The sequence below is a fragment of the Ips typographus genome, linkage group LG6 (genome assembly GCF_016097725.1).
Source record: "Ips typographus isolate SLU linkage group LG6, UJ_Ityp_2.0, whole genome shotgun sequence".
Lineage (NCBI taxonomy): Eukaryota > Metazoa > Arthropoda > Insecta > Coleoptera > Curculionidae > Ips > Ips typographus.
Genome location: NC_138427.1, coordinates 5,480,257 through 5,496,437, shown reverse-complemented (window position 1 = coordinate 5,496,437; position 16,181 = coordinate 5,480,257). Strand labels below are relative to the sequence as shown.

At 35.5% G+C, this 16,181-nt stretch overlaps 1 protein-coding gene across 1 annotated transcript; it reads right to left on the bottom strand.

Annotated features, from left to right (window-relative positions):
* Positions 1-2,426: 2,426 nt before the first annotated feature.
* LOC145730267 (paired mesoderm homeobox protein 2-like) lies at positions 2,427-12,768 on the bottom strand. The gene is made up of 3 exons (XM_081981380.1): positions 12,444-12,768; positions 5,696-5,810; positions 2,427-4,082 (listed from the first exon to the last, which is right to left on the bottom strand). The coding sequence occupies exons 1-3, from the start codon at positions 12,648-12,650 to the stop codon at positions 3,796-3,798; spliced, it is 609 nt and encodes a 202-aa protein (XP_081837506.1). The 5' UTR covers positions 12,651-12,768; the 3' UTR covers positions 2,427-3,795.
* Positions 12,769-16,181: the final 3,413 nt, after the last annotated feature.

Genomic DNA, 16,181 nt, shown 5'->3' with positions numbered 1-16,181 from the left:
CAATGTCCCATACCTATCTTCAACTGTTTCGGAAATATTAAGCGTTTTCAGATGTATCACAAAAATTAACATTAAAAAAAGAAAATTATTTTATTTCACAAATAATGTAAAAAAAACAAAAAAACATTAATTTTAATTTAAGAGATGTTCAAAATGTCCGCGAAAATAAGTATTGAGTGTGATGTAGCGAATTTGTGAAATAAAATAATTTTCTTTTTTTAATGTTAATTTTTGTAATACATCTGAAAACACTTAATATTTCCGAAACAGTTGAAGATAGGTATGGGACATTGTACATAAATTATGTCTAGAATTTTCTGAAGAATCCAAAAAACTAATAATATACAGGGGGTTGTATTTAAAATAAGAAAGTTGGTATCGGCCACTGTCACATGACACACCCTATATATTTTTATATATTTTTTTTAAATGCGCATCTAATAATACAAATTGACGTGTCCAAGTGTTTTCCCAACACGCTCTCATTTATTCGTTATCGAATTTATTCCATTTGGCTGTTCCACACTGTATAAGTGCTGGTTCAAATCGTCGTAGTTTTAATAGTAGTTTTTTACCTAAAGTCTGGAAAACCTCCTGAGCGATAAATCCAAGGCGGTGGCTATGTCACTAACTCGATAGCATCAGCTGCCTCAAACTGTTTCTTTAAATCTGCCAAGAGATCTTACCGTCAAACAATGGGGGTTTTATATTTGCATAGGATTTTGGACTTGTTGTTGTTGTTGCAACTAATTCAACTTCTTTTTCATCAACGTACAACCTTTGGCAAGCTACGACGACTTTTTCCTCCGAGGTTTTCATGCGATCTTCAGTTCACTCATTCCACAATCTAACTGGTCTTTTATTTGTCCTTTTATGTCATCTAGTTTACGGTCTTGACAAGCTTGCACTTTCGCTAGTTTGTGTTCTTGGCTTGTTTGCATTGCTTTCAGCTTCTCATCGAACTTGACTTAAATAGGTCGCTTTCAACGCCTCTAACTTGCTGTCCGGGCTTACTTTTATCTCTTTCAACTTGCCGTCTTCGCTTGCTTTCATTTCTTTTAACTTGCTGTCCTGACTTACTTGGTTTGCTTTAATTTCAGCTTGACTTGATTTGAATTCCTTCATCATCCATAATCTGTTTCACTGCGTCCTCCATTTTCGCACTTTCTTGTCGGGTGCTCACAGGCATTCAACCAATTTAAAAGATAGCTTCGTCTTTCTCACTGGAACTTCGTATTCCATTCTGAGACCAAATGTACCGTTTTTCCACTAAAAAACTACTCGATATTTTGGTTTAACATCGAATGTTCGTATATTGCATTCTCTCACTTCAAACTATGACCTCTCAAGTTCCTCTCTCTTATACAAACAGGTCATTCTCATATTTCGTATGAAAAGCACACAATAAGTCTAAACAAATATAAGAAGTACAAAAAAAAATCCCTAGTATAAATATAAATAAGAACATGATATATGACAAAACAGTTACAGTATGACTCTATATTATACATAGTCTAGGACAAATTAAAAACTCTACAATACAAATCCACCAACAAACATTTAAACGTCAATATCTAGGCCTTTAACCCAATCCTCTGCCTCAGGAGAAGCGGATAAAATCTCATGGATACCACCAGGGAAATATCTTATTTGGCATTCGTTCAAAATGTGGTCCATTGTCTGTCTCGGCGTACCACAATCGCACCCTGCTGAGTTCACTATTTCCCATTTGAACATTTCATTACGACACCTTCCATGGCTCACTTTAAACCGATTTAGCCGACACCTGGCCCGTCGAGGCAGGTTCATGCCCTCAGGGTTGCTAGTTGGATCGATAATGCTTTCCATATATCAAACCTCTTTGAGACCTCGTTGGATAGGTAGGTTATTTAAGGGGTTCGGGTTGCTAAGTTTCTCCCATTTTTTATCGGCAGCTGCCGTTCTCCGAAGATGTGGTGGAGCAATATTGGCCAGAATTGGAAGCCACACAGTAGGGGTAAGTTTTATGGTGGCAGTTGTGGATCGTCGGTCAGAACGATTTTGAAATTGGAACACGATTTCCGTTTAGCCGAAAAAAGTTAACATCGAAACTCCAATACCTCGAAAACTGGTGCGTGCGTTTTGACATATGAAAGTTTCATAAAATATGTTCAGAATTTTGCGAGAAATTCAAAAACTTTATAATATAGGGAAGCGTCTATTTGAAAACGTCAAGTTTGACATCATAACCATCACGTTAATAGCCCTGTATATTCCGATTCTACCTCAAAAAATCCGCAGCAAAAAATAATAGATGATGTGTTCGAGTAAATTAAGGAAAAATTATTTTTCACCATCATAGGAAAGGGAATTGCTGGATACGTTTCCTAGTAATAAAAATGAACTACATAAGGTTAATTCTTGAAATAAGAACAATATTTTTAAGAGCTACTTATATAATTATAATATTGATACTACAGAACAAATATTCAATCAGTTTTCAGTCTATGCTATTTACAAAGAGTACGCTATAAAGTCTGTTTACGATTTTGGATCTACACTTTCCATGAAAGTTCAGCGTTTTTCTTTCTGTATTATAGCTGACAATTATTTTTAGGTTATATTGACGATTTTTCTTCCAATTAACCACGTTGCCAACTAGTAACAAAAATGAAACTTTTTAAGTACGAATTATTATGATAATCATTACTTTGCTTTTGTAAAACTTTGTTTGATAACTAGCCCAAGTGCATTAACAAACATTATTATACTTGTATGTAAAATAAAGTCTTCTAGAAAAATTTAACACATATGATAATAGAGTTCTGAAGCTGAATCAAAGACATTTTTTTTTGGTAAAGGCAACCTGTTTAGTTAAGTTGTACAATAGGGTACTTGCACGTAAAAAAAAAATAAATGCGAACTTATTCATGTCATCTTAAATCATAAACCCAAGTTAAGCGCTTTGTAAAGTTTTGATATGTGACATTGTGATATAACACAAAGTTATTCAAAACCAAGAATGAAATATTTAAATGTAGTATACGATTTTTATTGGCTTAACGTCAGAGTATACCAGATTTAAGATCACTGTTGCCAGATGTATTGCACAATACTGAAAAGCTAACTTTTGTACAAAAATGTTAGTACTTACGTTTTTGTATTTGAGACGACTTACTAATTTCTTTTTTGCTATTTAGGTCTAATCGGTCTTACCACCCAAAAAAAAGTGTTTTGGTAAAATAGAGTTTTACGCTATTTTCACCTAAGATGAAAATAACATTAACCTAGTCGTCCCAACACATGACCACTGGGCTCGATCTTGAAAAATAAAAAACAGTAAGATAGAAGACCCAATCAGCAAAAAATAAATTATTGCTCACATATTTTGATACTTTATTCTGCAAGCTGTATTAAATATCGAAATTTTCCACAAAAAAAACACAGCGACACAAGGATAATAACAGTAACAGGCAAGTACCTAAACAGGAAAGAAAGAAAAACAACAAAATAGTTCTCTTCTTCTTTCAGCAGCCCTTTTGCATCCACTCCTGGACATAGCCCTCCCCTTGCTGCTTCCATTTCGGTGCACGCATAGTTATATGGCGGATCCTTTACTATTATTTTTCTGACAATGATGTTCTTTTACTTTAGTCTGACAACGTTCAAGATATGCCACTTAATATGGAGACTTAATATAAGATTTAATTTTTTTTCCACTGATCATACAGGAAAAAATATATTTATTATTTTCATGAATTGGGTAGATCCAAAAAAAAATCCTGACCAAAATATACAACTAAAATATTCAGAAAGTTAGACGTGAGAATGTGAAATAACGTGATTATTATTATTATTATTGTTACTACTATTGGGACTATTCTGTTCCTGTTGGTTTTTGTTTGTGGTGCAATCCACTTGAACTCTTCTTCGAACTGATAGATCGTCTGGAACCCCTGGAGATAAATCTTGAGGACTTGGAGAACTCCTCGTTGGCGAACATGGATACAGTTCTAATTGAGAATACTCTGCAGGTTTGCTGTGATGAGGTGCCGAAGAAGGTGGAGGTACCGAATGAGGTTGAATCCCGCTTGGAGGTTTTCCTAAAAATACGTAATTTATTTACTTTTGAACTTACTATTAGTTTGACTGCTTTCGTGGCTAAATTAATTAACTCTCGATAGAAAGAGTGTTTTAAAAACCTATTAAACACAAGAACACAAAAGGACCCGCTGTTCTTCCAGAATTATCGGCTAATCAGCCTCCTGCCATACTTGGGAAAAGTGGCAGAAGTTATCATCCTCAGGAGCAAAAAGAGGACCTGCACGTCGTCCCCGACGAGCAATTTGTATTCCAGAGGACACTACCAACGGCAGTCCAAGTCCTGAGGATGACCGAGTACATCACGGAAGGGTTCAACAGGAAAGAAGCGACAGGAGCCGTGTTGCTAGACGTCTCCAAGGCCTTCGATAGGGTTTAACACAGAGGACTTCTAATCAAGATGCTGGAAGCCGGCTTTTCAGTCGGCCGGGTAAAAATAATTAGATCTTTACTTTCAGCTCGTAGCTTTTGAGTTAAAATCGAGAGTGTCTATTCAAGTTATAAGAAAATGGAAGCAGGAGTGCCGCAAGGTGCAGTACTGTCGCCATTTCTCTATAACATTTATGTTTCAGATCCGCCCAGAACTCAGCGAACCAGCTTAGCACTCTACGCGGATGACACTGCGATCATGGCCCGGAGCAGGAGCGGCCGACTTCTGACCCGATACCTGCAAGAAGAAACCACAGCATTGGAGAAATGGTGCAACAAATGGAAGATCGACCTAAACGCGGAGAAAATGCAGACCATAGTCTTCAAAAGAAGACCCAAGATGATAGAAGGCAACGTCAGGTTACAAGGCATGGACATCGAGTGGCGCAACGAGGCGACGTACCTTGGGGTAAAGATGGACCAAAAACTCACGTGGGAAGCCACATAGAATACCAGAGCCAGACAGAAAGCCAGAGCGACCAGAGCAAAACTGTATCCCATGACAAGCAGGACATCGAAGCTGGCACTTCGGAACAAAGTGACGCTCATCAAGTCGGTTCTTCAACTGCACTCCTGGCACTTTCCCCCGCTTTGCCTACGCAAAAGGGAAGAAACCATCCCCCACTCACCAGACCCTAACTCCCCAAAACTTAAGGATGTAAAAACAGACGGACGAAAGCCGGCTGTTTAGACATCCTATAGTTTTCCAGGACCACCAGAGATGGACGAGCTGACGAAGAAAGAAGAAATGGACTACTAGAAGAGCGCCAGAAGAGTCCCTCCGTCAGCGGGGGCATCCTTCTCCCAGGACAGAGGACGCCGATGCAACTCTGGGAACTTTCCGAAAGGGAAAATTCCTGGACTTGTAGCGACTTCCTCTTCCAGACCTATCCTTTTGGTCTACAGTGATGGGAGGGTAAAAGCAGTAGTCTTGCTTAATCCATCTATCTAAGACCGCATTCCCTGCCAAAGAATATTAGGAAGAAACTCAGGGAGGTAATTCCTCAACCTTTTCATCTCCGACAGAGTCTTATTAATCGTATTATACAAGTAAATTGATAAGTGCGAATTGTGGTACTGCTCATTTTAAAAACAGTATATTTAGGACCGTATAAGAGCACAAAGTATTTTTTTTTATATGTGGTGGCTTCCTATATGCAAACTTATAAAATAAAATGGTAGTTACCTGAAATCAGCAAAGGAGGAGAACTCATTCCTAAACATCTCATTCTCCAAGCGTCCTGAAGAAGCTGTAGCCTGGCTTGTTTCCTCCACTTCGCTCTACGGTTTTGAAACCATACCTGAAACAATCAAGTCACATTGTAAGACTTTGTTTTGTTTGATTAGATTGGCTCATTGAGTTTTTATTAACTTGGCGACTTTTGTGTTTAAAAAATTAACTGAAGTATACAGGGTGTCCGTTTTACGAGCTTAGCCATGGGTATCTCGGTTAATTGAAGGGATACAAAGTCGGTTAAATTAGGGCTTTGTAACACGTTGTTTAAAATATGACATAATTTCGACTACTTTCTGAATTATCTGGAAAAAAGCGAAACTTGGATATTAATTTATTTTGGAATCTATTGAACTATTTGAAGAGACAAATTAACTGACAAATTGTTATAGCCACTTTTTCTTGTCTACAACAAGATTTCGATTTTCCAAAACCATCATGAATTTTGTTTTTTTTATAGGCGCTATTTTGGATTTTTGCATTTTTAAATTCAGTTTTTTTTCTAATTACAATGATGTATCACATGTTAAGATTCGGACTTGCAAATTTTTGGTGCGCTGTTTTTAACTGGTGGATTTTCCGGTGCGCTAACAAAAACGTATTATTTCTTGCATAAAAACCATTTTTTGAAGAGTCTAATATGTTAGATTCCTATCCAATATGGAATGATTTTATGCTACAATATGAGCAAAAAATCATAACACGACAACTATCAGCATGAATTTTATAACAACAATAATTATTGAAGATAGGGTGTGTTGTAATAACTATCTTGTCCCTATTAATGTTAAGGTATTAACCTAATAACATGTTTAAGTGATGTAAACGTTTTTCAGAGTCTGATAATGAAAAGTATCGTTCATGACACGTCCGAAATAGTTTTTTCCGTTCTCGCATGACTTCCCGTGTCGGCTTTGCCACAAAACCTGCTTTTTTCGGGACTGGTAATAAACTACTATTCTGCTACTTCATCGAAATTTTCTAAACCTAGAAGACATGTGAATAGACAAAATGCAAATGAAGCGGCATTTTAAGGACGGTGAGTAAATTGTAACACTTTCAGAAAAGCAACTCACTTAAGTTTAGCACAGATTAAATACCAGAGAAATTTCCATTAGGTCCAAGATAATCAATCTACATTCACAAGGACGATAGTAAAATAAATTGACACATCCCATCGGACAGTTTGGAGAGTCCTAAAAAAAACAATAATATCGCATATCCCATAAAATTCACATATCCCAAGTGTTGTATCCAGAAGATGCTCAACGACGAATAGCGTTTTGTAGAAGTGTTATATTTCGTTTGGAGCAAAATCCCCATTTTCTCTCCAATCTTCACTGACAAGTGCAAGTTTACCAACTCAGGCATGTTCAATCGACACAATGAACATATCTGGCCTCTTAATAATAAAAGGGAACATCAGGGATTAAATGTATAGATAGGCCTGTTTGGTGATAGGATTATTGGCCCTTACATTTACGAAGAAAATTTAACCGTTGATGGGTATTTGCACTTTTTAAAAACATACCTTACAAATTGCATCGACGAAATTATTTGCATCAATCGTTTGAATAACCTTTGATTCCAGCAGGATGGTGCTCCACCACATAATGCTAGGAGAATAACCGATTATTTGCAGGAACTATTTCCACAGAGACCGGTATCCTTTGGTCGGCACGCTCACCAGCTCTTTGGCTATTAGATTTTTATTAATGGAGAACTATGAAAGATCTTATTAATTTATAAAACTGTACCGACATTAATGAGTTACGTATGAACATTATAACCACTTTGATGACCAAAATAAGAAAACGAGATGTTTTAACTTCATAATGGTTTTTATTTCATTTTATTTTTTGATATTCAGTTTTTCTCTGTGTTACAAATTGAAAATGTTGATTCTATTTTGTAAAGCTAAAAAACGGCTAAATTTGTTGAAGTAAGAGAAAGTAATTCAATCTCGTTTTTCATATCTCGTTTTTTTTCACTTGGAAAGGACATTTTTATAACAATATCACAGCAAATTAGTAAATGTGTGACTTCCAGTCGGCCATTTCCTCTGAACTGCAAGACCAAATTTAACAAGAAAGTTTTAAGAAAAAAAGCTGAATTTAAAATTGAAAAAATTCCAGTAGGCGCCCGTATAAAAAAACAAAGCTAATGGTGGTTTCGGAAAAGCAAAACGTCGGGTTCGAAATTTCCGCGATGTTGTAGAAGAGAAAACGTGGCAACAATATGTGAGTCATTCGTATTTGTCTCTTCAAATAAGTTCAGAAAAAACTAAAATCGTTTTTCCAAAATTTGACTTTTTCCGGATAGTTCCGGAAGTAGTCGGATTTTGTAATTTTTAAAACAATATCTTACAAAGTCCGAAAATGACCAGCGATATGATATGACAGTGACATTAATTGTCAAATAGGTTTTTTGATAATGCTGCCAACTTAAAGGAGTATGTGCAGGGCAAAGGTCTATTTTTTGCCACAACGCTCAACCCTAGTCGATCTTCTAATTGGACGTTGCTATTTTAGTCAACAATGAAAACTATGTTCTTTGCTCAAAGTTTAAACTTAGATAGTTGCAAACTACTGATTACAGGAATTTTCGATGAACATAAAAATGTATCAAAATTGTTACCAATCCATTAAAAGAAGTGATTAATTTCGCTTGTCCCAACAACTACGAATAGATTCTAAAAATTCAAAAAGACCATCAAGAAATGCATTTTTTAACTTTACGTAATAATCCAAAATTTTATCTTGACAGTTTTCACCTTTTGCAAAAAGGTAGATCTTTTCGAAAATTCCGTTTGGAATACTTTGCATATACTTTTCTAACCATAAACTCTCGAATTCTGCACGTACCTGTCAAAAACATTTGAAGAACCCGAGGGAATAACGATAAAAGTCCATTATTTTTATGTGTTTAATCGCATTGCGACTTAGATGAGATGAAAGAGCAGTTCAAGATGAACATTTCGAGTTTTTTAGGCTCTCTAAAATCCAAAAAATAACCGAGATACAGATTTTTTAAACTTTAAGATAAAAGTTCAAAAAATGTCGAAAATCTCGGAATCGGTTAGAAGTAGGTACGGAAATTTTGCAAGACACCGAAAATGTTAAAAATTACTTTCTGAACCCAGTGAACTCGGTTTACAACCACTGTAAACCCGGTCACAATTGGCAGAGCGTTAGTTTCAAATTTAACTGTTTATCCTTTTGGTCTTTGAACACTCTGTATAAGTTCAATCGTGTTCCTATTAGCACGGTGTGAAAGATCAGTTCAAGACAAACTTTTTGAGCCTTTAAGAGTCGTTGAAACTCAAAAAATAGCGGAGATACTAAAAATTTAAAAAATTTGACGCAAATCCCAAAAATATTGAAAAAGTTGACTCTCAAAACTCTAAAGAAATCTCGAAAATTGTTCGAAAACAAAAACCAAAAATGTGCAAAAACGCTTTCTACACCCAGTGGGATAGGTTTACACTCACATAGGACTGGGTATACGTGGTCAAAACTGGCAGAACATTTGTTTCAAATTTAATTAAATTATTTTTTAATTTTTGACTACTCTGTACATGCTCAATCGTGTGGCCGGGGATGAAGGAGCAGTTCAAAAGGAGTGTTTTGAGCTTTTTAGAGTCGTTGAAATGGCGGAGAGACGGAACTTTCAAAATTTTGATGCAAATTCCAAAAAAAAAAAAACAAATCAGAATATCTCTCTAAAAGTAGAATAGTATATTGGATTTTGACATATTCGAAGAGAGCAATTTTTTTGGATATAATGATGAATCATATAATATGGTTCAGTTTTGCAATTTTGCGGAAAAATCAAAAATAATGTTTTGATTCTTGATACATATGACATAATTCAGAGTAATTGACATTTTGTCCACTTTTTCCCTTTAAAACATGAACATTTTTATTACAGTCTTTTTTTAGCCGATTAAGTGGAAATAATTTTTTTTATTTGAATTTTAGGTTAGAAGTAAGAAAACTGTAAATATTTCTCAAATTATTGAACAAAATTAACGTAATTGACAACTATAAAATACAAAATCAATTATGTCATTTTCACATAGTTTTCAAAAATTCAAAAAGCGTGTTTTTCGCATTCAGAAATTGATGCTCTGGAATTTTTAAAGTAATCTAAAATCAGGTTATAATTTTCAATTTGCCATTTCTACCGTTTTTCCATTTCAAATGATTATAAAAATATTCTGAAAGTGTTTTTTCATGAATATTGATTGCAGAGTAATCTAAGCAGTGTTGCCAAGTCAAAATATTTAATAATCGGTCAGAAAATAGTAGATCAAAAAATAACCAAGTTTTATAAAGAAAACAAATTTTATTTTACATTATCACATAAGCTGTTTTCTAAAGATGAATGACAAATTTTAATAATCGATTTTACATAAAAAAGTAATGCCAGTCTGCTATATAAACCATACTTCAAAAATACAGATTTTTTTAGCACAGTTTTACAGTTTTGACGTTAGTGACAGTTGTCACGTGGTTCTAGAACACTATTTCACTAGTCGGTCACGTGACAATTGTCAAAATAACTGTCATAAATCTCAGAAACACGTCTTGTTTCGTTAACTGTGAATTCTAGACAAATTGTGACCATTTTGACATTAGTGACAGATATCACGTAGTTTTAGAAGATAATTTAACTAGGCTGACTACTGTCAAAATATCTGTCATAAATCTCAGAAACACGTTTTATATCGAATACAGCAAGAATACTTTTCTAAACACTGATTTGAATTTTTTAGCACAGTTTGACAGTTTTGACGTTAGTGACAGTTGTTACGTGGGGGTATCTTAGCTCAATAATGTTCAAGACGGTAAGGTAAAAATTGTCAAAATAACTGTCATCTCATAAACACGTCTTATTTCGAAAACTGTGAGAAAACTGTGTTAAACTTTAATTCTTGCAGATTCTAGGCAAACTTTGACAGTTTTGACATTAATGACAGATATCACGTGGTTAGGTTAGGTTAGGGAGGAAGTTAGAGCCTAATTTAGCTATGCAGCCACGTGACCCACTAGTAAGAAAATAACTGATTTAAGCATATTTTTTGATTCTTTATTGAATTTCCTATTCAATAACCTGAAAAACAGTACAAAATTTAGTACAGTCAGGGAGAAAAGCGCTGTCAAAGTTTGAACTGCCAGAAACACAGTTTGAACGACAGTCAAAAACAAAATGACCTGTAAAAACCCACTTTGAGTAAGGAAATGACTGATTTAACCACATTTTTAGAATCTTTATTGAATTTCCTATTCACTAACCTGAAAAAACAGAAAAAAATTTAATACAGTCAGGGAGAAAAGTGGTGTCAAAGTTCAAAAAGCTAGAAACACAGTTTAAAACAATCAAGGAAAAAATCGGTGGTAAAACCAACTTGCAGTAAGAAAGTGACTGTTTTAAACACATTTTTGGAATCCTCATTAAATTTCCTATTCAATAACATGAAAAATACTCAAAATTTGGTACAGTCAGGGAGAAAGACGGTGTCAAAGTTCGAAAAGCTAGAAACACAGCTTGAAAGGACAGTCAAGGACAAAATCGCTGATAAAACCTATTTAGAGTAAAAAAAAATACTGTTTTAAGCACATTTTTGAAATCCTTATTAAATTTCCTACTTAACAACCTAAAAAAACACTTCAAAAGTTGGTAGAGTCAGGGAGAAAAGAAGTGTTAAATTTCGAAAAGCTTGAAACACAGTGTGAAAGGACAGCCAAGGACAAAATCGCCGGTAAAACCCACTTGGAGTAAGAAAATGACTATTTAAGCATATTTTTGGAATCCTCAGGAGAATGGTAGAAGAACAACAAAAACGGTAGGTAGGTATACCGTTTTAACGGTATGAAATTATTAGAGTCATCTAAGATATCTTCTAAAGTACCTTCTTGGTAATTCTTTATTTAAACAACCACCATTATTAATTAATAATTCAGCAAATTCTAACAAAACTGAAAACCAAAATTTAACAAAGAATAATTGTTACAAATTAAGATTGAACCATATCACATAATACATTGTCGAAAATAGAGCGTTACTCAAAAATGTAATAATACAATATGGTGTATGGTCCATTAGAAAAATGAAAGTTGATAATAGTAACCAAAAACCGAAACGTGGGATCTTAAATATCATATTGCCACGATGTAGAAGAGGAAAAGTGGCAATGGTAAAGTGTCATTTATTTTTAGTTAATAAATCAAATTAACAAACAACTAAAAACTAATTCCCCAAATTTCGTTTTTAGAAATTAGTAATAAGGAAAATCTCTCACCGTTTTTGAGATGCTCATACTGACAAACAAATTTGTGGCTGTATTGAGAATTTTTTAAGTATGTCAGACTAAAATGTAAATGTGAACCACCCTGTGGTTTTTCCCACTATTGGTAAGTACTAACACTTTTAAGGTGCGTGGTAAAGTCGAATCTATTTAAATCTATAATCTAGCTAAGAAATTTTACATGCGGTAACTTTTTCAGAACTTAAAAAATTAATTATTGCTTAAACTAGGGTTTTGTTGTCACAATCATGCATTTTTTTTAATTATGTGTAAGACAGTGCAAGATAGGTGTAGAAGAAATAAATACCAGGTGTTCCATTTGAAAATGGAAGTTTGTATTACTTCTCTTTGGTTAACCCAATTGGAACACCTTGTATACACCTGCATTACCTGTACTCTGGCTTCAGATAAACTGATTCGCAAAGCCACTTCTTCTCTGAGAAACACATCAGGATAATGCGTTTTCTGAAAAAGGGCTTCTAGTTCCTGCAATTGTTGGGGACTGAATGTGGTTCTGTTTCTTCGTTGTCGTCTTCTGCCAAACATATATTCAGTGAGAAGGTCACTGGGTAGTGGCGATAAGTACGGTCCTGCCATTTGTGTGATTTGTTGCGTCGATTTTTGAAACGTTCTTTATTTTCTTATAAAATAATCTTGATTAGATTGGAATTCACTGATCGCTCGTTTCGACGCCGCGCCATCTGAAAAACTAAACAATTTGCGAATAAGTGCGCTGATAAGGCGCCCTCGACGCTCCACCCTTCACAAGGGGCGGCACGACGTCGAGCGCCGGCGTCCTCCCGCATCTTTAATATGATAATGCTTTCATTGGTTACGCTTTGTTTTTACTTTCCTATTGGTTTAATTCTCGTTTGTTCACCGGCAAACGCGTTTTGTCACATTAGTCAATAAGCCATTGTTTTGTTATCCTGGTCTTCTTTTATTCGGACTTCAATTGTGGAAAGCAAAGTCTATGGCACAATACATTCTAAGTAATGTGATGTTATTTACCCTTTAATTTGCAGGATCAAAACATACATTTGCAAGTAATATGTGTTGTTTTTTAATTTTCTGAGACAGGTAATGGGCCTTATGAATAAAAACTAGCATTTGCTTATTCTTAAAAAAATAGAGTAAACGCTTCAAGAGGTAGGAATAAAATTTTGAGACAAATCTCAGAACAGACCTATCTCAGACAAATTAGAACCAAACTTTGTCATCGATCAGTAGCTTACTTAGTTCTTGATACTTAATTATTATGCATTTTTGCACTTAAAACTAATAATTAGTTATTCTTTTGTTGTGTTGTTCCCTGGTATGTTAGATTTTACCTACATTTTGTGGTCTTTTTCACAGATTTAACCATTTTTTATTTGGGTACTTAAATACTCTTTGGCTGTTTAACCCAATTAAGAGTCTGTTATGCAAGGTCGGTTATACAAAAGTTGTTTGAGGATTATAGAAAAGAACCTTTTGACATAGAGGACACTCTAAGCGCATCGAAAATTTTGCAAGAGGAAGTACAAACAGCCATTGCACAATTAAAAGATGAAAAAGCTTCGGGTCCAGATAATATCAAAACAGAACACCTCAAACTCTTTGATTAAAGAACAATCACGCTTATATACAAAATTCCATTTGAATGGCTGATATCTGAATTTGTTGTCATTCCAAAAAAAAACCAGACCAAGAAGATGTGAAGAGTATCGCACTATAAGTCTTATGAGCCACCTCTTACAAGTATACCTCAAGCTAGTTCACAAGAGAATATATAGCGTATGTGAGAGACAAATATCTCCAAATCAACTTGGTTTTATAAAAAGGGTCGGCACTAGAGAAGCACTATTTGCAGTGCAAGTTTTATTTCAGAGATGCCGAGACATGAATTCATACCTATACGCATGCCTGATCAACTACCAAGAGGCATTTGATGATGGTCAAAATACTGAAAGAAACAGGTATCGATGACAAGGACTTGCGTATAATTGAGAACTTCTATTAGAATCAGGTCACTAACCTTGAATACACAGATTGAGTAAAAATAAAGTGAGGTTTGACAGGCCTTACTTTTGCCTCTTATCAACCTATACTCGGATGGCACTAGATGGCGTGAACAAGGGAATTCTGATAAAAGAACCTGGTGGACAAAATACGGCCTTGAAGTGAATGTAAATTAAACCAAACTTATGATAATCAGCAAACAGAAAATCACAGGAAGCAGACTATTCATAAAGCAAGCTACTATCGAGAGAGTTGATAATTACAACTATCTGGGAACCATTATAAATGAGGACTGGAGCAACGTACAGGACATAAAAACACGCATAGGAAAAGCCAGAGAAACCTTTAACCGCTTAAGCGCCTTCTTTAAATGTCATAACATCACCCTGAACACTAAAGTCGACTTCTCCGTTTTCTTTTATGGTGCAAAATCCTGGAAATTAATGAAACCTCAGCCAAAAAACTCAACGTTTTTGAGATGTGGCTATACAGGAGAACGCTGAAAACGAAGAAGGTACAAGAACAAAGGGAATGGTGATAACTACAAAAAAATCCAGAGTCATAAGCCAGAACGAAGATAAGAACCGCTGAGAATGAGTGGCTGAAACAACAGTGTGAAGAACTAGAACAACTACAAAGAATACACGATGACTTCAACCTACACAGAAAGATAAAAGAGACGGCAGAAGTATACAGAAAGAGTCCATTCTCTAATATAGAAAACGATCAGAGAGAATTAGCGCAGGATGATCAACAGCGTAAAATCATATGGGAAAACTATATTAGGAATCTTTTTGCCGATGAAAGACCTGCTGTTGAAAATGTAGACGACAAAGACCTCTCGGGACCTCCCATCATAAAAGAGGAAACTATAAGAGCGATCAATACATCATCCAAAGATAGAAAGGCGATTGGCTCAGACCGCATACCGGTAGAGTTGCTCAAACTATTGGACTACAAAAGCATCACAGTTCTTCAGACGATATTTAATCGAACACAGGCGAATATCCCGCCAAATGGTTAACATCGAATTTTGTCCACTTGCCAAAAAAGAACAATGCAACAAAATGTGAGGACCACCGACTAATCAGCCCCATGAGACACACACTGAAGATATTCCTTAAGATTATCCTCTACAGAATATCAATAAAGTGCGAAAGAAACATCGAATCCACACAATTTGTATTCAGACGAGGTTTAGACACGAGATAAGCATTAGTTGCGACTCAAGTACTGATTCAGAACGGCAACGATCAGAGAAAGGACATAATGCCGTGTTTCATCGATTATGAAAAGGCGTTCGACAGAGTCCAACATCATAAACTGATCCAAATCCTAAATAGATGGAAAGATATCCGCTCCATTCAAAGCCTATACGGAAACCAAATGGCTGAAGTCAGAGTTGGTAACGATCTCACAGAAGCAAGATCAATTTGTAGAGGGGTCAGACAAGGGAGTGTTCTCTCCCCACTTCTTTTCAATTTATATTCTGAAGCCATCTTTCAGGAAGCCCTAGAAGATCGCAACGTGGGCGTTAAGGTGAATGTTGTATGGGTCAACAATATTCGTTATGCGAGCGACACAGTTCTAATTGCAGATAACATGGAGGATTTGCGGGATGTGCTTGGGACTGTCGGGACATTCAGTGCAAGAACATGGGCTTCAATATCAACACCAAGAAGACTAAATTTATGATAATTACTCGAAAGCCACAAGAATTATAGTCTATAGGCGTGTACTGAGGATTCCATAGACTGCAAGAAGAAACAACAATAAGGTCTTGAGAATAATCAATAAGTTAGACACCACTAAACGTCGAAAAACAGCATAATACGCAACGAGAGGTACCAATTCCTGCAATTGATTATTGAGAGGAGGACAGAGGGAAAGAGGAATCAGCAGGAAAAAGATGTCATAGCTCCGCAAGGAGTTAGGCAGTGAACAGCACTGAGGACAATGCAAGAACTAAAGCATACCAGACGTAATAAGGAAGAGTGGACAAATGTGATTGCAAACGTCCATTAATGGACACGCAGCAGAAGAAGAAGAAGAATGCCTGTAACCAGAAATAAATATAATTGTTGGAAATAACCTCATTCACCGCTTTTGGTAAAAATTAGAAAGATA

Coding starts and splice junctions, on each gene's coding strand:
- LOC145730267 (XM_081981380.1), bottom strand. CDS start 12,650: ATGGCAGGACCGTACTTATCGCCACTACCCAGTGACCTTCTCACTGAA. Junction 5,811..12,443: donor TATCTGAAGCCAGAGTACAG/GTAATGCAGGTG, acceptor TGATTGTTTCAG/GTATGGTTTCAAAACCGTAG. Junction 4,083..5,695: donor TCCTCCTTTGCTGATTTCAG/GTAACTACCATT, acceptor ACGTATTTTTAG/GAAAACCTCCAAGCGGGATT.